This window comes from Geotrypetes seraphini, chromosome 7 (assembly GCF_902459505.1).
Source record: "Geotrypetes seraphini chromosome 7, aGeoSer1.1, whole genome shotgun sequence".
In the NCBI taxonomy this organism is placed as follows: domain Eukaryota; kingdom Metazoa; phylum Chordata; class Amphibia; order Gymnophiona; family Dermophiidae; genus Geotrypetes; species Geotrypetes seraphini.
This window is the reverse complement of record NC_047090.1, coordinates 43,757,960-43,779,381: the sequence shown is the minus strand read 5'-3', so window position 1 is coordinate 43,779,381 and position 21,422 is coordinate 43,757,960. Positions and strand designations below refer to the sequence as shown.

General features: G+C 41.6%; 1 protein-coding gene across 1 annotated transcript in view; it reads right to left on the bottom strand.

Annotated features, from left to right (window-relative positions):
• B4GALNT3 (beta-1,4-N-acetyl-galactosaminyltransferase 3) overlaps positions 1 to 21,422 on the bottom strand; it is a 251,193-nt gene that overhangs the window by 127,242 nt on the left and 102,529 nt on the right. Inside the window, exons 6-7 of the mRNA XM_033951856.1 lie at positions 19,276 to 19,366; positions 1,457 to 1,557 (exon numbers count right to left, since the gene is read on the bottom strand). Of these exons, the coding sequence (XP_033807747.1) occupies positions 1,457 to 1,557; positions 19,276 to 19,366 (192 nt within the window). The remainder of the gene's footprint in view (positions 1 to 1,456; positions 1,558 to 19,275; positions 19,367 to 21,422) is intronic.

Here is a 21,422-nt window from a genome sequence, read left to right as displayed (position 1 = left end):
CAAAATTCAAATAATGAAAATCTTTGACTACGAAAATAAAATACGCAATAAAAATTATCATATTTTCTATGAAATTAAATTGAATATATTCAATACATTGAAGATTAAACCAAATTCAATTCAGATAAATTTATTTCATAATAATTCGCATTTAAAGTTTAAGTATGAATTATTATGAATTTTAAGTCTTAAACTAAACCAAAAATGGAACTTTATTCAAACAAAATCCATATCACAAAAAAGAAAATATCAAATTGTATATCATATTAAATTTTATGTTAATAGTTATTTTATTTAAGAACTGATTCAATCCAAGTATACATTTAAAACGAAATAGTAGATTAGAAGAATTTCTTTCTAAACTTTTTCACACAGAATTCTTCTATAAGACATGAAAATATAAAATAAAGCACGAAATATACATTTTAAAATATGCAAATTAAAACATATGTTAAGAACTTACTTAGAATTCCGCGAAATGAAGATATTGTCCCCAAAAAATTTTTCAATAGTCTATAAACACTTCACTAAAGTATTGAACCTACTGAACTCAAAAGGCGAGAATCAAATGATCGTGTACGCAATCCTAAAATAAGAATCTTTTCTAATAACATTAACACATGTTTCATATTATCGAAGTAACACAAACATAACCGAACGTCGGGATATCAATAGGTCTGTTCGTTTGTCTGTTCCAATCTACACCAATCTGCACTTTATTTATACAAGAACAAACCAGAGCTTAGTAGCATAATACACGTCAATATTTGCCAAAGCAATCAGTGAACGTATGAACTATACTTTGGTGCAATCTAGTATATACAAACAGACCCAATGAGCCGAACGCGTTGATCTTAACCAATACATTTTTATGTTTGTTTATTAGTCATATGCGTAGAATTTCTCCTTATTTTCGGTTCAGTGTTTTAGTGTTCACTGTTTTTAGAATAGTGTAATTTTAATTTTGCTAACAATTTGAATGTAGGCCCCTCTTGATCTTAAGGCCCTAGGCTGAAGCCTAGTTAGCCTATAGGAAAATCCGGCCCTGCCTTCTAGAGATTAGGGGAGCTGAGAGACAAAAAAGAGTGCTGTGCTGGGGACAGGAAAATTGAAAAAGAGAGATTGCTAGAGATGAGTCTATTGAGAGAGAAAGAATCTATTGTCAAAGAAGATTGGGTGAAAGAGGCTGCTGAGAACAAGAATGGTTCGAGAGACTGAACAAGAGGATATGCTAAGAACAAAAGGAAATTAAGAGATAGATCCTTTTGAATTTAGACAGTCTCTGTCTCCACCACCTCTTCTGGGAGACTGTTCCATGCATCTACCACCCTTTCTGTAAAAAATGTGTTTCCTTAAATTACTCCAGAGCCTATCACCTCTTAACTTCATCCTATACTCTCTCATTGCAGATTTTTTTTTTCGATGTCTTAGCAGTTAAAAATACTATTAAACTTACTGAGCCAATACGGGCCACAAGCTGTAGGTTATGGACATTCTCATTTGTACTTAGCCAGAATTCAGCATTATCCTCTGAGCCAATGGCAAACTGGAATACCCCTATAAAGAAAGATCAGCAATAAGCCAAGATACACAGAACAGCAATTGCACAATGGGACACTCCTCTCCTTTATAATGGAATCTTATACTGTACACCCCCTTATACACCCATAAGTTGCATGCACAAATTGGTGCACACAGCTAATTTGTGCATGCAACTTAATTTAACAAGACCCATTGGCACCGATAATTTCCTATTAACGTCTATTAATTTACGCCAATTGGCACTAATTAGAAGTTACGCCCACAACTTGGTATGCGCATTCTATAAAGTGGTACTTGTCAGTTCTAATGTGCAAATCTCAAAAGGAGGCATAGGCAGGGGTGGAGCAGGGTTGATCATGGGCGTTCCTATAAGTTAGGTGGACTGTTATAGAATATGCATGATCTGCACACAACTTAGACCTAGTTTTCCTTGGTCTTTAATAAATGGGTGTACCTAAATGTTATGCTGCTTAAGGCCACTAAGCACGATTCTATATATTCCTGGAGCCTTTTATAGAATCATGCTGATCAGCGCTGATTTTTTTGACAACTTATATAAAATATGGCCCACAGTATATCAATCTAATGTTTATAGTTTATAAATTTGTACTATTTTGCATAATACATGTGAAATCTATTTTTGCTTAGGTCATCTACTATAGGTCAGAAAAGGAAAGCCCAAATTGGGATGTTTACACTTTCCTGAGTATTTTACAGAAGGCTTGCTAAACACTAATCCCTCTGTAAATACAGTGGAACCTTGGTTTACGAGCATAATTCGTTCCAGAAGCATGCTCGAAAACCAAAGTACTCGTATATCAAAGCGAGTTTCCCCATAGGAACTAAGGGAAACTCGCTTGATATGTTCCCACCCCCCCCCCCCCCCGAGGCCAGCGGCGCTGCTCTACCCCCCCCCCCGAGAACCAGCATTGCTCCTCCCGCTCATGAAGGCCCCCCCGCGTGATCCGCCATCCCCCCCCCCGCCACAATCTGGCATCCCCCACGCACCCATCCACCCACCCGAACACATTGCTTACCTCCATCTGGCACCGGCACCAATGCACAGGACATGCCAGTGCCCGAAGATCTGCAGTCTTCTTTTTGCTGGGCCTTGATCATCTGCGTATGCTCAAGGCCTTCGAGTTCCCGCACTCTCCACGATTCTCTCCGGATCGCGGGGGGGGGGGTTGGGGGGGAGGTACTGGATTGCGGGGGGGGGGGTGCTTGTAAATCGAGGCAAGCTCGGTTTCCGAGGTGCCGATTTTGCGAATGTTTTGCTTGTCTTACAAAACACTCGTAAACCGGTGCACTCATAAACCGAGGTACCACTGTACCTTACTTGGAAGACCAAGCTTTGCTTTGGAGAAGCAGGGTAAATGAGCTGCAGGGAAAGGCAGGAGCAGTAGCTACAGAGACAGTGCCTTATAAACTTTCAGTCCTGTTTTTCCCTGCAGCTTATTGGCTGGCTAAGCTTCCTAAGGATCAACAGGCTGTAGTTATCTTTGTATCATTTTCCATGCCCCCCTCCCCCCCCACTAGCTTGCATTATATTCAGCTATATTCTCTCTTACATTCCATTATCTCTTCCCTCAGCATCTCACAGAGAGAGAGAGAGAGTGCCTTAACAACCTTCATTCCTGTTTTTCCCTGCAGCCTATTGGCTGGCTAAGCTTCTAAGCTTTGTCAGAAATATCTGGCCAATGGGCTGCAGGGGAGGCAGGAATAGCTGAGCAGCTGTGGCAGGAATCTCCTGAACCCCCACACAATGTAAGCCGGCAGGAGGGATGCTCACTCCCTCCTGCCACCCCCAACCCCCCTCGCCCTGAGAATGCCTGCGGCAGGAGGGATGCCTATTTCCTCCTGCCACAGCCCTCTACCTCAACATAGTGTATACCACAGCAGGAGGGATGCCCACTCCCTCCTGCTGGAACCATCAAAGCCCCCTAGCTCAACAAATCCCCCGGCAGGAGGGATAACCACTCCCTCCTGCTGCCATCCCCCTGGAACTCCCCCCACACCTGGTAATACTTCCCCAGGCCCCCCCACCTGTAGGCCCACTCAGCACCCCTCTAACTGGTAGACCTCCCAGCACCACCAATATCATACATCCCTATACCTTTTAAGTCCAGGATGTACCGGGGAGGGGTCAAACGCTCCAATTAGCCCATAGGAGGGGCCTTAGGCATCTGGGTGAACCAGAGTCTTAGGGGGCCTTAGGTATCTTGCCAATTGGAGTCTTAGGTCACTCCCACTGCATCCCAGGATGCACTGGGAAGGAGGCCTATGACTCTGGTTGGCCCAGGTGCCTAAGGCATCCCTCTTACCATGGACATTTGCGAGTGGGGTTTTGGGATGGTGGCAGGAGAGAATGGGCATCCCTCCTGCCGTAGACTGTCATGGGGGGAGGGTTCAGGTATTGTGGCAGGAAGGACTGGGCATCCCTACTGCCGTGGACTTTTGTGGGGGGGGTTTAGAGGTGGGAAAAGGAGGGAGTCAACATCCCTCCTGCCGACTGACTTCAGAGCAGGGAAATTTTCTTGCCACAATCAGCTCAGCGACTGTGTCTATTTGAAATACAGGCCAGTATTTTGCTGGCCTACATATCAGGCATTTACTGTGGCCCTAGGGTGATGTCTAGGGCTGTGTAAGTTTGCCCAATGCCACTTCCGGGCAAAATCATGCCCATGCCCAGCCTTGGGCAAACTTAACTGTCCTGCCACATCTCCTTGTACCCGCGACAGATGCCTATAGTGTAGGCGGCCTTCCTTGGGTTTGTTGGGTTTTTTTTTAAAGAAAACTTGCATCCCATTTGGCTGGTTAGACAGCTATAGGACGCCTACCACTGTCTACAATCAGGACGCTGTTTATAGAATTTGCCCCACAGTGTTACTTTGCTCGGTTGATCTTCTCGGTAGTGCTGTATATCATGGGAAGCTATTGGGGAATTCTCCATGTAGGATCTTGAAAGCCAGACAGCATGTTTTGAATTTGATTCTCTTGTCAACTGGGAACCAGTGTAGTTCCATCAGTAGTAGTGTGCTATGATCGAATCTCGATTTGTAGAATACAAGTCTTGCTGCTGTGATCTGTATCATTTTGGAGTCTTTTTATTTATTTATTCGATAGCCCTGACAGAAGTGAATTGCTGAAGCCTAGTATTGACTGGACAAGTATCCTGTAGTGTTGGCAATGGAAATAGGGTCTAATCCTTCTCAGCAGTTGTATAATTGCATATGCTTTACAGACTATGTTTTTGACATGATTCTCAAATGTCAGTGAGCTGTCTAAGGTTACTCCCAAGACCCTGGTAGTTTTCTCTTTAATGTGTGTGCCTGGTAGCACTATAGAAATTATAAATTGTTGTTGTTGAGTCTGACTCCATTTTTCAGTGTGATGGAGGGAGAGATCAAGTGCTTCTTTAGTCCGAACCATAGTAGCTTGGTTTTTTCGGCATTTAGCTTGAGATGGTGTTTTGTTACCCATTCTTGTACTTCATTTAGGGTTTGGGATAATTTGGTGGCGAGATTGGTTGAATTCAGATTAGAGAATGACACGGGGAAAAATTCTGTCCCATCACCGCCCCGTCCCCGCCGTCCCCGTCCCCGCCCCGTCACCATCTCCGATCTCCCTTTCACCGCCCCGTCCCCGTTTTCAGCGTCTTCTCCTCTCCATCCCCCCACCCTCAGCACCCTGCACACGGTTCAGCAGCTCCTTCCCACTGGCCAGCTGTGCATTTCTCTCCCTCCCTCCCTCCCTCTTACCTTCTCTTGTGGCGAAACTGGCAATTTGTATAAGGCTATGCGCTGTATTACAGCTGAAGCCTTGAAGTTGCGTCGGGATGCCTGCTAGAAAAGTCTCCTCCGATGCAAACAGAAATAGGAAGTTGCGTCAGAGGAGATTTTTCCAGCAGGCAACGTGACGCAACTTCAAGGCTCCAGCTGTAATACAGCTCACAGCCTTATCGAAATCGCCAGTTTCAACAAGAAAAGGTAAGGGAAAAGGAGGGAGGGAGGGAGATGCATGGCTGACGGGAGAGAGGGAGCTGCCAGATCGAACACTCGTTCACCACGCGTGCTAACCATTCACCGCTCCACGGGGCGGTGAAAGGCCTTGTCCCCGATCTCGTGGTGACCTTTTTTTTTTGGTCACCGTTTGGCGGGTTACCCGTGGCTAGCCACGGGTAACAACCACCGTGTCATTCTCTAATTCAGATCTATGGGGATAAGCAGAAGGATATCATCTGCATATGAAAATAGCTATTCTCCAGGGAATAGTTTCTGTGAATCAAGGGTAGTCATGAAGATGTTGTACATTAGAAGTGAGGTACAGTAGTCGGAGTAGATGTCATCTTTCAGCACTTTATATCATCTGTTAGTGAGGAATCCTTGAAACCAATATAGGACATTACATTACATTAGGGATTTCTATTCCGCCATTACCTTGCGGTTCAAGGCGGATTACAAAAGGTTAATTTAAAAACAGAGTTACAATGATTAGTTAGAGAGGTAGGTTGTAGATCTTATAGACATTTAGCGAGTTGTTGAGGGTGAGGTGGTTTGTAAGAGAGTTGATAGGTGGTCATAGTGGAGGTTCTTTTTGTTATTATTAGTGCAGTAATGTGTAGATCGAGCGTCATGTCTAGTGATTCCTAGTCTGGATAACCTGCTGAGTAAAAGGTCATGGGTACTATGTCGAATGCAGCAGAGACATCAAATTGTGCTAGTAGCATTTGTTTACCTTCACTTAGTGCCAATCTTGCTCTGGACACTAGATCTATTAATGCGGATTCCTGAACCCGTGTTAGAAGGGTAATAATAGGTTCCAGTATGCAATGTAATTTTTTTTAACTAGCTTACGACTACAAATTCAACCAGTTTTAGTTATGAAGGGTATACTGGTGATCGGTCTATAGCTGGAAATGGGGTAAGATTTAATCAAATGCTTCTGAAAACCATCCTTGTACCACAGTACAGTTTATCATCTGAGTCAGTCATTTGAGTGTTTCTTCCGGCATACCATAATGTAGATGTGGTGGGCATAGATCTAGTCTGCAACCTATTTGGATAGTCTGATTACAAGAGGCCTTAATTCATTTGTTGTGACTTTGTTTATCCATGTTTTGTCTGTTGGGATGTTGACTAGGTTGCTCTAGGTAGTGGCAATGTTTGATTGATTGTTCGTAATATTTGTCTGTATCGTTGTTGAATATTTTTAATATGGATTCAATTTTGGATGAGAAATAGTGGGCTAGTGTATTAGATGTGGGGGGACTTCATGTTTGTTGAGTTTATAAGAGGGTGGCCAATGTTATGCCGATTTTTAAAAAGAGCTCCAGGAGATATCTGGGAAATTACAGATTCTCAATGAAGGACAGTAAACAATGGAGTGCCGCAGGGGTCTGAACTAGGACCAGTGCTATTTAACTTATTTAGAAATGATCTGGAAATTGGAATGACGAGTGAGGTGATTAAATTTGCAGATGACACTAAACTGTTTAAAGTTATTAAAACGCATGCTGATTGTGAAAAATTACAGGCGGACCTTAGAAAATTGGAAGAATGGGCATCCAAATGGCAGATGAAATTTAATGTGAACAAATGCAAAGTGATGCACATTGGGAACAATAACCTGAATTACTGTTACTGGATGCTAGGGTCCACTTTGGGGATTAGCGCCCAAGAAAAGGATCAGGGTATCATCGTAAACAATACGATGACACCTTCTGTCCAATATGTGGCGGTGGACAAAAAAAACAAACAAGATGCTAGGAATTATTAAAAAAGGGATGGTTAACAAGACTAAGAATATTATAATACCCTATATCGCTCCATGGTGAGACCTCATCTGGAGTATTGCGTTCAATTCTGATCTCCTTATCTCAAGAAAGATATAGTGGCGCTAGTAAAGGTTCAAAGAGTGACCAAGATGGTAAAATGGATGGAACTCCTCTCATATAAGGAAAGACTGAAACGGTTAGAACTCTTCAGCTTGGAAAAGAGACGGCTGAGGGGAGATATGATTGAGGTCTACAAAATCCTGAGTGGAGTAGAACAGGCACAAGTGGATCCATTTTTCACTCCATCAAAAATTACAAAAACTAGGGGACACTCGAAGTTATAGGGAAATACTTTTAAAACCAATAGGAGGAAATTTTTTTTCACTCAGAGAATAGTTAAGCTCTAGAAAGCGTTGCCAGAGGATGTGGTAAGAAAGGATAGCACAGCTGGTTTTAAGAAAGATTCAGACAATTTCCTGGAGGAAAAGTCCATAGTCTGTTATTGAGAAAGACATGGGGGAAGCCACTGCTTGCCCTGTATTGGTAGCATGGAATATTGCTACTCCTTGGGTTTTGGCCAGGTACTAGTGACCTGGATTGGCCACCTTGAGAACGGGTTACTGGGCTTGATGGACCATTGGTCTGACCCAGAAAGGCTATTCTTATGTTCTAAGACAGTAGTCTATTTTCTTCAGTAAATCCAGTTTCCTTTGAACTGGTTTATCTAAACCTATTATTTCAGAGTAAAGTTTGTATTTGTGCTGTTTGATCTGGGAGTTATATTGTGAGAAGGCTTTTTTCCATTTTTCTTTAAGTTGTTGGTCACCTGATTTTATCCAGGCTTATTCTAGTTTTTGGCATTCTTTATGTTCAATTCTAATGTGAATCCGGGAATTTTCTCATTTCTTGATATTTTCTTGTCAGTTAGAGGGGATATAGAGTTTAATGTGGTCTCTATGGTTGTTTGCCATTCTGTGTGATTTAAGTCAGGATTCTGATTTGGTGTTTGCAGTGCTGGTTTTATTCTTTCCCCAAGCCTCTGGTTGTCGATCTTTCTTCAAGTTTTAATAGTCACTTCTTTTGTGTTAGGATGTAGATAGGAGGGTCTGAAGTTTAGAGTGAAATTGCAAAGGTAGTGATCTTTCCAGACAGAAGGTATCTTATTTGATGGACGATAATCCGTTATGTTTATTTAGAACGTGATAGCGTTACTGGCTCTTTTCCAAGCTGAAGAGCCCTAACCGTTCTAGTTTTTCCTCATACGAGAGGAGTACTATCCCCTTTACCATCTTGGTCGCTCTTTTTTTAATCTTTTCTAGTGCTACTATATCTTTCTTGAGATAAGGAGACCAGAATTGAATGCAATATTCCAGATGAGGTCGCACCATGGAGCGATATAGGGGCATTATAACGTTCTTAGTTTTATTCCTAGCGTCCTATCTTTTTGGCCGCCGCTGCACATTGGGTAGAAGATTTCATCGTATTGTCTACGATGATACCCAGATACTTTGCTTGAGCACTAATCCCCAAGGTGGACCCTAGCACTCAGTAACTGTGATTCAGGTTATTCTTCCCAATGTGCATCACTTTGCATTTCTCCACATTAAATTTCACCTGCCATTTGAACGCCCAGTCTTCCAATTTTTCACAATCAGCATGCGTTTTAATAACTTTGAACAGTTTAGGGTCATCTGCAAATTTAATCACCTCTCTCGTTATTCCAATTTCCAGATCATTTATAAATAAGTTAAATAGCACCGGTCCCCAGGGCAAGATGGCAATCTGAGCAGTAATAATAATACTGTAATTTTATTCTTACATACTGCCAAAGCCTTAGTAGTTCGAAGCGGTTTACAACAAAGAAGAGCTGAACAATCAGCGAATATAGGTGCAATGTAAAGTCATCCAAAAACAGGTGAGCAGGATACAGAGGTAAGGCATAAGAGATCTTGGGAAACAAGAGATAAGGCATAAGAGGTCTTAGGTTACAAATTGGTTAAACAGGTTTATTTTTACTAATTTTCTGAAATTTAGGTAGGATGAGGAGTGCGAGATAATATTACCCAGCCAATCGTTCAGTTGACCTGCTTGGAAGGCAAGTGTTCTGTTCAGGTATCTTTTGTAACGGCTTAGTACACTTAGTCAAGTGCTCTCTGTCAATGGGACAATGTTTTTTGGACTAAATAAAGTTTCTTTGCCTAATTTGATGCCCAAAAGACCTTTGAAACAGAGGAAATTACCTCCGCCTGCCTCTGTTAGCTCTACTATGCGCCAGACTGTAATGACAATGTTTACAGTCTAACCTACCAGTTCGGGCAGATCTGCTGCTGAGTTCCGGGAAGGATTTAGCTTAGACAGTGACTTGATGCTAAGCCCGAGAAGACCACACATGCCCCCAATGCCCGAAAGAACTTTGGAGAACTGGACACTGTTGACCCGGAAGTCCTGACATCAAAGCCGACTCTTGGTTTGGAGTCACAGCGAATTGGGAGCATTAAGTCTCTGGGAGTAAGCAGTGGGGAGGGGGAGGGATTCCAGAGTTTGGTACCTGGAGAAAATGCCAAAGTAAATCTGGCAGTTATTTCTCCCCTCAAGCCACTTGAGAGACCTCAGGCTGTTACACTTGACTCGATCTGGATGGCGTTGGAAAACCTGCACTCGGTATGTGCCAGCTTTATAGCAATAACTTAAATTCCACCTCTAAGATAGCTCTGTTAGAGACTTCATTTCAGCAGCATCAATTAGAATTGAAGAACTTAGAGAAAACAACGATAGAGACTAAGAATTTGATTGCTAAACAAGTTTCAGATAAAATGATGTTCCTGAGGAAAATCGAAAACTTGGAGAATCAACAGAAAAATTTGAATTTAAGACTTAAATTTTCCAGTAGCCAAGTTTATGACACTCCGGGAATTCTTTAGAAATTTTATGTTAACAACCTTAAAGATATCAGAATCTGATCTCCTGCCACTACAAAAAATTTATTATTTAAAGAAAATTTCAAAGAAAGAAGGAGAAGTAGGAAGAGGTAGAGAACAGATGGAAATACCTGATATCCTACAATCATCTGATATTGAAATAGAGGGCCAAGCTACACTATTAGTCTCTCTTGTGTTTCTTCAAGATAAAGAAATGTTGTTGAAATTGTATTTTAAATTGAAACAGGTATCCTATCTGGGAGAAAGGGTATATATGTTCCCTGATAACTCAAAATGGATGGAAATTAGAGGAAAATAATTTATATCATATCGTACAAAAGTGATTTCCCTAGGGGCAGTTTTTCAGTTAAGAATTCCCTGTAAGTGTTTTGTTTCCCTTCAAGGAAATAAATAAGTATTTTTTTAACCTGCTCAAGTAGGTTTCTTTTTAGAAGGTAAAGGGATTTCTACACTTCCAGATTGAATCATAATGTTGTGTGGTGTTAAAATATTGGAAGGATGTTAACAGCTCTTTTCCTTAGTTTTGAAAGTTATTCCCCGGTCCCAGGGTTTCCCCCCCCCTTTTCTTGTCTCCTTCTCTCATTGTGAACTATATCAGATGAAATATTACTTTTGTGCTTTTTTGATTAGATCAGCTTGTACTGATAATATTGTATTTCAATATTTCTTATATCATTGTGTATGTAATGATAATTTGAAATGATTAAAAAAAAAAAAAAAGTACCAGTCCCAGTACAGACCCCTGTGGCACTCCACTGTTTACTCTCCTCCATTGAGAAAAATGACCATTTAACTCTACCCTCTGTTTTCTATCTGATAACCAATTCCTAATTCATAACTGAACTTTGCCACCTATCCCATGACACTTTAATTTTTTCAGGAGCCTCTCTTGAGGAACTTTAATCAAAAGCTTTCTGAAAATCTAGATACACTATATCAACCGGCTAACCTTTACCCACATGTTTATTCACATCTTCAAAGAAGTCAAGCAAATTGGTGAGGCAAGATCTCCCTCGGCTGAACCCATGTTGACTCAGACTCATTAAATCATGTTTGTCTACGTGTTCCACAATTTTATTTTTTATAATCGTTTCTACCATTTTGCCCGGCACTGAAGTAAGGCTTACCGGTCTGTAGTTTCCCAGATCTCCCCTGGAACCCTTTTTAAAAATCAGTGTAACATTGGCCACCCTCCAATCTTCAAGTACTACAGATGATTTTAGCGACAGGTTACAGATCATAACAGCAAGTTAGCAATTTCATGTTTGAGTTCTTTTAGAACCCTAGGATGTATATCATCTAGTCCTAGCGATTTATCACTTTTTAACTTGTTGATTTGGCTCAGTATATCTTCCAGATTCACTGAGATTTCTTTCAGTTCCTCCGCATCATCACCCTTGAAAACCATTTCCAGTTCAGGTAGATCTCTTACATCTTCTTCTGTAAAGACCGAAGCAAAGAATTCATTCAGTCTTTCCGCTATGGCCTTATCTTCCCTGAGTGCCCCTTTTGCTCCTTGATCATCCAACGGTCCTACAGATTCCCTCACAGGTTTTCTGCTTCTGATGTACCTAAAAAAATTGCTATGAGTTTTTTGCCTCTTTTGCAAGTTCCTCGTCATATTCTTTCTTAGCTGTCTTTATCAATGCTTTGCATCTAACTTGCCAATGCTAGTGTTTCTTATTTTCTTCATTTGGATCCTTTTTCCATTCTTTAAAGGATGTTTTTTGGGCACTAATAGCCTCTTTCACTTCACCTTTTAGCCACGCCGGCTCTCGTTTCCTCTTCTTTCCACCTTTGCTGATGCATGGAATATATCTGGTCTGGGCTTCCACAATGGTATTTTTAAATAACATCCACGCCTGTTTTACAGTCCTAACCTTTGCAACTGATCCTTTTAGCTTCTTTTTAACAATTTTCCTCATTTTATCATAGTCATTTTATCATAGCCCTTTCGAATTTTAAATGCCCCTACAATAGATTTATTTTGCGACGATACTCCCGGTATCAGCTCAAATTTGATCACGTTATGATCATTGTTTCCCAGCGGACCCAACACAGTAAACTCCTGTACTACATCTTGTATTCCACTAAGGACCAAATCTAAAATAGCACCCCCTTTTGTCGGTTCCCGGACCAGTTGCTCCAAGAAGCAGTGATTTATGACATCTAGGAATTTTACCTCCCTAACACTTCCTGATGTAACATTTAACCAGTCAATGTTGGGATAACTGAAATCATATAGATATCAATAAAGCATTTGCTAGACACTGATCACTGTCTAACGGGTATATAAAACCCTCGGAGTGAAACAATATCCAATCTGGAGCAGAGTCAGAGTAATACTGTCTTCCACCAACTTTTTGGGAGAAAAAAAGACCTTAGTTAAAGGGCTTCATGGGTCTAAAAAAAATACCTCCAAAATGGGTGCTACTCACTTGATTGTGTTTATTAAAGTCTTCAGTTTAAGGCAAATTATACTCTAAATGTACAGTCCCAGATGATGCACACTCTCAAGGTTTAGTCCCAGAATATCGTTTAGAATTAACATGTGCTGTTAATAACAACTATCAAAGTACTGTACATTCAAGTTTCAAGTTTATTTAAAAATTTGATTTGATCGCAATATCATGTTCCAATACAATTTACAAATAATAATAAAATCAGGGTAAACCCCCCCAAAAAACCATACGCCCAGCAGTGTCTACAGTGAGCTATCAAGGCTCAAGGTTAACAAGGCAATGGGGCCTGACAACCTACACCCCAGGGTGCTAAGGGAGCTGTGTGATGTCCTGGCGGAGCCACTGTCCAAGCTCTTCAACATCTCCCTTAGGAAAGGCAGCGTCCCGTCAGACTGGAGGAAGGCTAACGTCATTCCACTCCACAAGAAAGGCTCCAAGATGGAGACAGCAAACTACAGACCAGTGAGTCTAACATCGATAGTGAGCAAACTAATGGAAACTCTAATCAAACACCAATTGGATAAGATCCTGGATGAGGAGAATCTACGGGATCCCTGTCAACATGGATTTACTAAAGGGAGATCGTGCCAATCCAACCTGATCAGCTTCTTTGACTGGGTGACGGGGAAGCTAGATATTGGGGAGTCCCTGGACATCGTGTACCTGGACTTTAGCAAAGCATTCGATAGCGTACCACACCGCAGGTTGCTGAGCAAGATGAGTTCTATAGGATTAGGTGACACATTAACGAAATGAGTTGGGAATTGGCTTGGAGGTAGGCTTCAAAGGGTGGTGGTGAATGGCACACCCTCTGAAATGACGGAGGTGATCAGTGGAGTGCCACAGGGCTCGGTCTTGGGCCCAATCCTAGTCAACATCTTTATAAGGGACTTGGCAGAAGGGCTTTGGGGTAAAATAACATTATTCGCCGATGACGCCAAACTAAGTAATGTAGTGGGCAAATGCACAATAGATGATGTTTCAATGCCCGACAACATGATGCACGACCTACTCCTACTGGAGCACTGGTCTAGGTCCTGGCAACTCAGCTTCAATGCCAAAAAATGCAAAGTTATGCACCTGGGCAGCCAAAATCCATGCAAGACTTATACCCTTAATGGTGAGATCCTTACAAGAACGGTAGCAGAACGCGACTTAGGGGTGATCGTCAGCGAGGACATGAAGGCTGCCAATCAAGTGGAACAAGCTTCATCCAAAGCAAGACAAGTCATAGGTTGCATACGCAGGGGTTTCGTCAGCTGTAAGCCGGAAGTCATTATGCCATTGTATAGATCCATGGTGAGGCCCCATCTGGAATATTGTGTGCAATTCTGGAGGCCGTATTATCGCAAGGATGTGCTGAGACTGGAGTCAGTTCAGAGAATGGCCACCCGGATGGCCTCCCATATGAGGAACGGCTAGACAAATTGCAGCTATACTCACTCGAGGAGCGCAGAGAGAGGGGGGACATGATCGAGACGTTCAAGTATCTCACGGGCTGCATAGAGGCGGAGGAAGATATCTTCCTTTTCAAGGGTCCCACGACAACAAGAGGGCATCCGTGGAAAATTAGGGGAGGGAAACTACGAGCTGACACCAGGAAATTCTTTTTCACAGAAAGGGTGGTTGATCACTGGAATAGTCTTCCACTGCATATGATCGAGGCCAGCAGCGTGCCTGGTTTTAAGGCCAAATGGGATCGTCACATGGGATCTATTCAAAGGGGGAAGGTAGGGGAGGGACATTAGGGTGGGCAGACTAGATGGGCCGTGGCCCTTATCTGCCGTCAATTTCTATGTTTCTATACAATTGTTAAAACTATTCAAGCAGAAAACAGAAAGGGAGACTTAGCTTCAACGCGGGTCCAGCGATATTCAACTTTCTGCCGGTCCCACTCAACAATCAGGCTACAGATGTCCCTTTCCAAAACCTGCTCCAGTTTGGATATTGTTTCACCCTGAGGGTTTATATACCAGTTAGACCGTCATCAGTGTCTAGCATATGCTTTATTGATATCTATATGAGTGAAACATCATATGCTCCTCAGATTTTCAAATAGTAATTGAAATCACCCATAATTATAGTGTTGTCCATTTATCCAGATTTCCTAATCTCTGAAAACATTTCTTCATCTGTCTGCTCATTTTGCCCCTGGGGACAGTAGCATAACCCTACTTTTATATTCTTTCCCTTCACACATGGAATTTCTATCCATAAGGATTCCACACCACTATCTATGTCATGCAGAATGTTTATTTGATTTGATTCAATTCTCTCTTTAACATATAGCGCACCCCCCCCCCCCAATTTGATCTACTCTATCCTTGCAATATAATTTGTACCCAGGTAACACAGTGTCCCAATGATTGTTCTCCTTCCACCAGGTCTCCGAGATGCCTATTATATCTATCTCATCATTCAGTGCTATATACTCTAACTCTCCTAATTTTTAGGCTTCTAGCATTTGTATACAGACACTTCAAATTGTGTTTTTTCTTTGCAACTACAGGCTGCTGAGAAGACAGGGAAAATTTGAGTCTTTTACTCTGCCTTCCTCTTAAACCCACCATTATTGGAGCCTCTCTACCGGGACTCCCTAAATATCCTGTTTCAATAGTATCCTCCAAGGATACCTCATACCGAACCATCTACTCCTGGGCGATTGTTGGCTTTCTCTCACATCTCAGTTTAAAAGCTACTCTATCTCCTTTTTAACTTAATTGGTTTTTTTATTAAATAAATAAAATAATAAAACGTTAGCGGTAGCAGCCTGGTTCCATCCCAGTTAAGGTAGAGTCTGTCCTTTTGGAACAAGCTCCCCCTTTCCCAGAAGGTTGCCCAGTTCCTAACAAATCTAAATCCCTCATCCCTGCACCATTGTCTCAACCACACATTGAGATTTCGGAACTCTACCTGCCTCTTGGGTCCTGCACATGGAACTGGGAGCATTTCTGAAAATGCAACCCTGGAGGATCTGGATTTCAGCCTAAATTTTGGCTTCCAGAACCTCCCTCCCACATTTTCCTATGTCATTGGTATCTTCATGTACCAAGACAGCTGGATCCTCCCTAGCACTATCTAAAATCCTATCTATGTGACACGTGAGGCCCATCATCTTCGCACCAGGCAGTCAAGTGACCGGGCAATCCTCACGCCCACCAGCCACCCAGCTATCTATATGCCTTATAATCGAATCACCAACTACAACCGCTGTCCTAACTTTTCCCTCCTGGGCAGAAGACCCTGGAGACACATCTTCGGTGCAAGAGGATATTGCATCTCCTGGTGGGCAGATCCTAGCTACAGGATTATTTCCTACTTCACCAGGTGATGCTCTTCTTCTAGGAGACCTCTCTCCTTCAAGGCAGCACAGGGGCTACCAGACTGGAGGTGGGACTTCTCTACAACATCCCTGTAGGTCTTTTCTATGTATTTCTCTGTCTCCCTCAGCTCCTCCAAGTCTGCTACTCTAATCTCAAGGGAATGTACTCCTCTGAGAGCTAGGAGCTCTTTGCAGCGAGCGCACACATATAACTTCTTGCCAACCGGGAGAAAGTCATACATGTAACACTCAATGCAAGACTGGATAGCAACCCTCTTGCTGCTGGACTACTGTCTGCATCTTGTTATTGAGCTAATCAATTAACCTTATTAAGCTACTAGGAATACATTTTAAGGAGAACATGAATGTTATTTTTAGTGCTAATGGAGGCTATGTCTGTTTCTGACTGGGATTCGAAGAAAGGTAGGATTTTGCTTAATATTTGGAAGCCATTTTTAAAAACATTGACTCCAGCTGCTCGCAGTCGTGTTCTATTAGGAAAACCTTAATTTGGGTTTTTAAAAAAATTATTATTATTATTATGCAGTTCTGGAAGGGGATATAGACAGATATATTTATTTATTTACTTATTTGGATATTTATTTTTCAATTATATTTACATATTTATTACTTTGGAAATTGGGTGGGTAGGGATGGGACATGGGATGGTAGAATAGAGCAATGGTTCCCAACCCTGTCCTGGTGGACCACCAGGTCTATCAGGTTTTCAGGGTAGCCCTAATGAATATGCATGGAGCAGATTTGCATGCCTGTCACTTCCATTATATGCAAATCTCTCTCAAGTAATTAATTATGTTGTAGAAGTTTAAAACCTGCCAGTTTCAGCTCCTGAAGACGTTGTAATGGCGAAACATGGTGCTACATCGGGCTGGCTGGATACAGTCTGAATTGGAGTGAGAAGGCATTATAACAGCTTTGTCTAAGAATCAATATATACTTGTGGGAGCATTGGAGAATACTGGAGAAATGAAATAATACACACAGACTATGATGTGGAATAGTTTTATTTTCATCTTAAAAGGCTTGTGAATGGACCGAGTACAAGCTCCAGGTTTTCTTCCACTGTATTGCAGGATAATACAGATTTTAGTAACTGAAAGTACAATATGAATTCATTTATGTTTAATGTATAATATAGTGTTAAGATTTGTGTTATTTAATAAAAATACAGTATATTTAAATAAAAATACCTGTCTAGTTATATTATATGTATTAAATACTTTTTGAGATATATAGGTAATTTGGTTAATTGTACCCTTCTTTGTAGTGTTGGTGTGCATATTCATTGGGGAAATCCTGAAAACCTGACTGGATTGCAGCCTTCATTCCCCACCCCTGGTCTATTGGGTTGTATCATTTATATCCTGCTGGGCACATTTCCAGGATTATGGGTTCAGACTTGCCCTTTAGCCATGTTTCTGCAAGGAAGGCAATTCCAAGTTTGGATTCCACTACCAGGTTGTTTGTTGCATATGAACCTCACATTCACATAACTGCATGCTATCAGTAATGGTGGTGAGTGTTCAGATCTTTCGAATTTGATGGGTTTCAAGAGTTCTGAATGTCTTATTGTTGCGATTCCTATATCTGGGATTCCTATTGTGTGATATGTTGTCATTACAGTTTAGCATAGAGCTTTGTCTATCTATATAGTTTGGTCGTAGTTTCCTAAGGTCAGATATAACTGGTATGATGTTTTGGGGATTTTGATCTAAATGTAATCCCAGTAAGCTTCTGATGCCATAAGTCTGCGAGTAGTAACCATCTCACTGTGAGTAGTTAGTATGGGTGTCTCTGGGGTATAGGTAGTTTAGGGGTGGGGGTTGTTTTTATTAGTGTGATCAGTTTTGATGGTACAAGTGTGTTTTAGAGCTTTGTGGGTTGACTTTTAAGAGTTTCTGTATTAACTTTTCCTGTTTGTTTCTCAGGGAGGTTTTTCTGTTTAAAGTTTCTGGTGTTTGTGTTTGTATTTTTCTGGTAATGGGGGGAGATTGGGAATTGTTTGGGCTGGAGGAGATCTGAGGGGTCTGGGGTGATTTGGGATGATGTAGCGTATAATTACTCACATTTAATATCATATTCTCAGTTCTTTGGTCCATTAGTCCTTCTGTCCTTCTTAGTCTGCACAAAAGGCTACACAAAGCGCCCTTTGGTGTGGGCCATTTGGTCCTATAAAGGGTGAAGATATGATGTTCCATGTTGGGTGGGCGGGGCTTCAGGACTGACAATGATGCTCTTATGGTGGGATAAGGAGGAGCCGGGAAGAGAGCTTCTTCCTTATCCTGCCAATCTGATGTGAGAGGAAGTGGCCTGCCTGGTCTGTTGCCCTTTAAAGGGTGAAGATCTGATGTTCTGATCAAGGAAGCATCAACATTTTACATGCCTCCAACAAAGTCTCCAGAGATCATACAGAAAGTTGCTCTGATTGCCAAAAATGTTGTCAAATGAGCAGATTCCCAACTGTATTAGCACCAGGTTGAAGCAGCAGAAACCATTGCTTTATCCTCTGAGTTTCCTGTGAGATAGCTGGAAACATATAAATCTTTTTCCCTTGAAAGAGATGACCTCTATGTCCTGTTGTAGAACTTGGCCACCTTCGAAATTGCATCTGGTGGCTATCAAGATTCATGAGAGGAAGACCCCAGTTCTCTGTTAGAACAGTGGTGCTCTCTGAAAGCTACCATTTCCCAGGTTCCATAAAGTGTCTGCTTAGGAAATCTGCTTGCAAATTCGGAATTCCCACTACTTGGGCCACTGAGATTATCACTAGGAACTGCTCTGCCTGGTGCAGAAACAAGGCCACCTTTAGGGCTACTGCTGCACTTTTCATTCCCACCTTTCTGTTGATATAGACAACTGCTGTGGTGTGGTTGGAGTAAACAGACTGAAGGCTTTCAGAGCTTTATAAATGGATCTTATCTCTAGACAATTTATTGGCCAGGCCACCCTCTTCTGGACTACTAGCCCTGACCCATCTAACCCATGCAGTGTGATTACCAACCACTCAGGCTGGCATTCATCAGCAGAACATACAAGTGGTCCATAGTAAATCAGATCCTATACTTATTTATAGCACATTTTCAGCTGTTTGTACTGGTGCACTGTCTACCCATATTTTTACCTATGGTCTTTGCCTTCCTTCCTTTTCAAAACTTGATCAAAGACTTTCATTTTGAAAAACAAATATATATGTAGTTAATATGATATTTTTACCATCATTGAAGGGGTGTAAATAGCCAAATATTCGAAGACCATAATTTGTCCATTGTGGAGATACTGCTAATTTTTTCACTGTTGCCCGAATCTTAAAAGTAAACATAATAAATAAAGAAAAAAATTAAATGGTACCTGAAATATTTTATCAATATTTGTCATCTCTATAGGATTTTTAAATGGAGCCCACTGTTGACTTCTTTTGTTGGGTAAAGTAGAAGTCATGTAAGGCAATTTTGGCAAATTAATTATCATTATGTTATCTCCTGAAATGCAACATGACAAATCACAAATATAATTGACAAGAATTTGGCATATTAGCATAAGACTGGTAATAAAACTCCCACTTGAAATAACAGATAGAATTTTCACATAGAAAGAATCAAACTGATCAGTCATTTCTATTCCCTACCTATATATTTCTGCCCTCTCCTCAATCACTAGATTCTGCTTACAAAATAAAGCTATATTGCCCCTTTCACAGAAGCAGTGTTCATCTTTTTCATATGCTATTTCTCTATGAAAAGTCTTGCCATTCAGATTGATCAATTCCTTCTTTAGAACTTGAACTGAACATGATCCCCTTGAACCTGCCTATTCTGTGGACTTTCTTCTACATCCATTCTGTTCAGATCTGTTCCCTTTTTGGATGGATATTTCAACTGATGAGTATTAAGGGATTACAACCTTAATGTGGGAATGCCAATCATGTCAGACTGCCCACTACTTGTGCTTGTATAAGGATCCCTGTAGGACCCTCACTAGTCCTGCATATGCCTGTCCTCAGGACCATACCAAGTTAAAGCAGAGAGGAAGTGAATGCCATCTGGTTATAGAATTTCTCCGTCTAGGATGGCTACAATGGTACTGCCCATCCCTTATAAGTCAGAAAGCTTAATAAGCATGTGTGGTCTTGGTGGTAGTAGTAGAAGTTCAAATCCTAATTCGAGGAAGCAGGGACTTTGCATGGAACAAGGGAATAGTTTAATTTGAGATCGAGGAAGACCTTTTGACCTTAAAAACTATATTCTGGATAGAGCTTGTAAACCCCAGCATCTGGGAAGCCAATTATCCTATGAAAAGATTAATATAATGGGATCACAGGCACCAGTACAGATATAGCACGGAGATTACAGTGTTATCCAATGCTGTACAACAGGGGTGCTCACACTTTTTGGCTTACGAGCTACTTTTAAAATGACCAAGTCAAAATGATCTACCAACAATAAATTTTTAAAAAACACAAAGCACACTGTACGCAGAGAAAACATTAATCATCATTTATATTCGGGGAGGTTTTCAAAGAGGTCAAGGCAGATGACTTTAAAATATGCAATGTCACCTCAGTAACAACTATACAAAAATAGACAAATATACCCCCTCCCTTTTTACTAAATCATGATAATGATTTTTAGCACAGGCAGCTGTGCTGAATGACCCGTGCTGCTCTCGACGCTCATAAGCACCCTGCACTAAAATCCGCTACTGTGGTTTAGTAAAAGGGGGCCAAAGTGCAAAATATAGACAGCAGATATAAATTCTCAAAATGGACACATTTTGATCACTAAATTGAAAATAAAATCATTTTTCCTACCTTTGTGGTCTGGTGATTTTATGAGTCTTTGGTTGCACTTTCTTCCGACTGTGCATCCAATATTTCTTCCCTTCTTTCTGCCTCCTGCATGCTTCCTCTCCTCCAGACCTCATTCCATTCCCCCACCAACATCTCTGTCCTTTCATGAGTGCAACTTTTTCTTCCTCTCTCCCTGACCCCCCTCCCCTTTCTTTCTTTCTGTCTCCCTGCCCCCCTTTCTTTCTTTCTCTCTGTCTCCCTGTCTGTCTTTCTATCTCCCCTTTTTTTCTCTCTATTTGTCCTTTCTTTCTCCCCAAGCCGCTTCCATCGTCTGGGAACAGGCCCCCAAGCCACTGTTGAGGCCGAGTTCTCCCTGTTCCCTGACGCTGTAACAAGCCAGCAGCGACTGCAGAAGTGCCGGGCTAGCCAGGCAGCAATTGGTTGGTCTGGAACTTCCTCTCCGATGTCAGAATTGATGTTGCGAGTGGGGGTGGGGGTGGAGGCTGGTGGTCCCGGTGCGTCTGTAATCGCTGCTGGCCTGTTACAGCGTTGGGGAACAGGGAGAACACAAAGA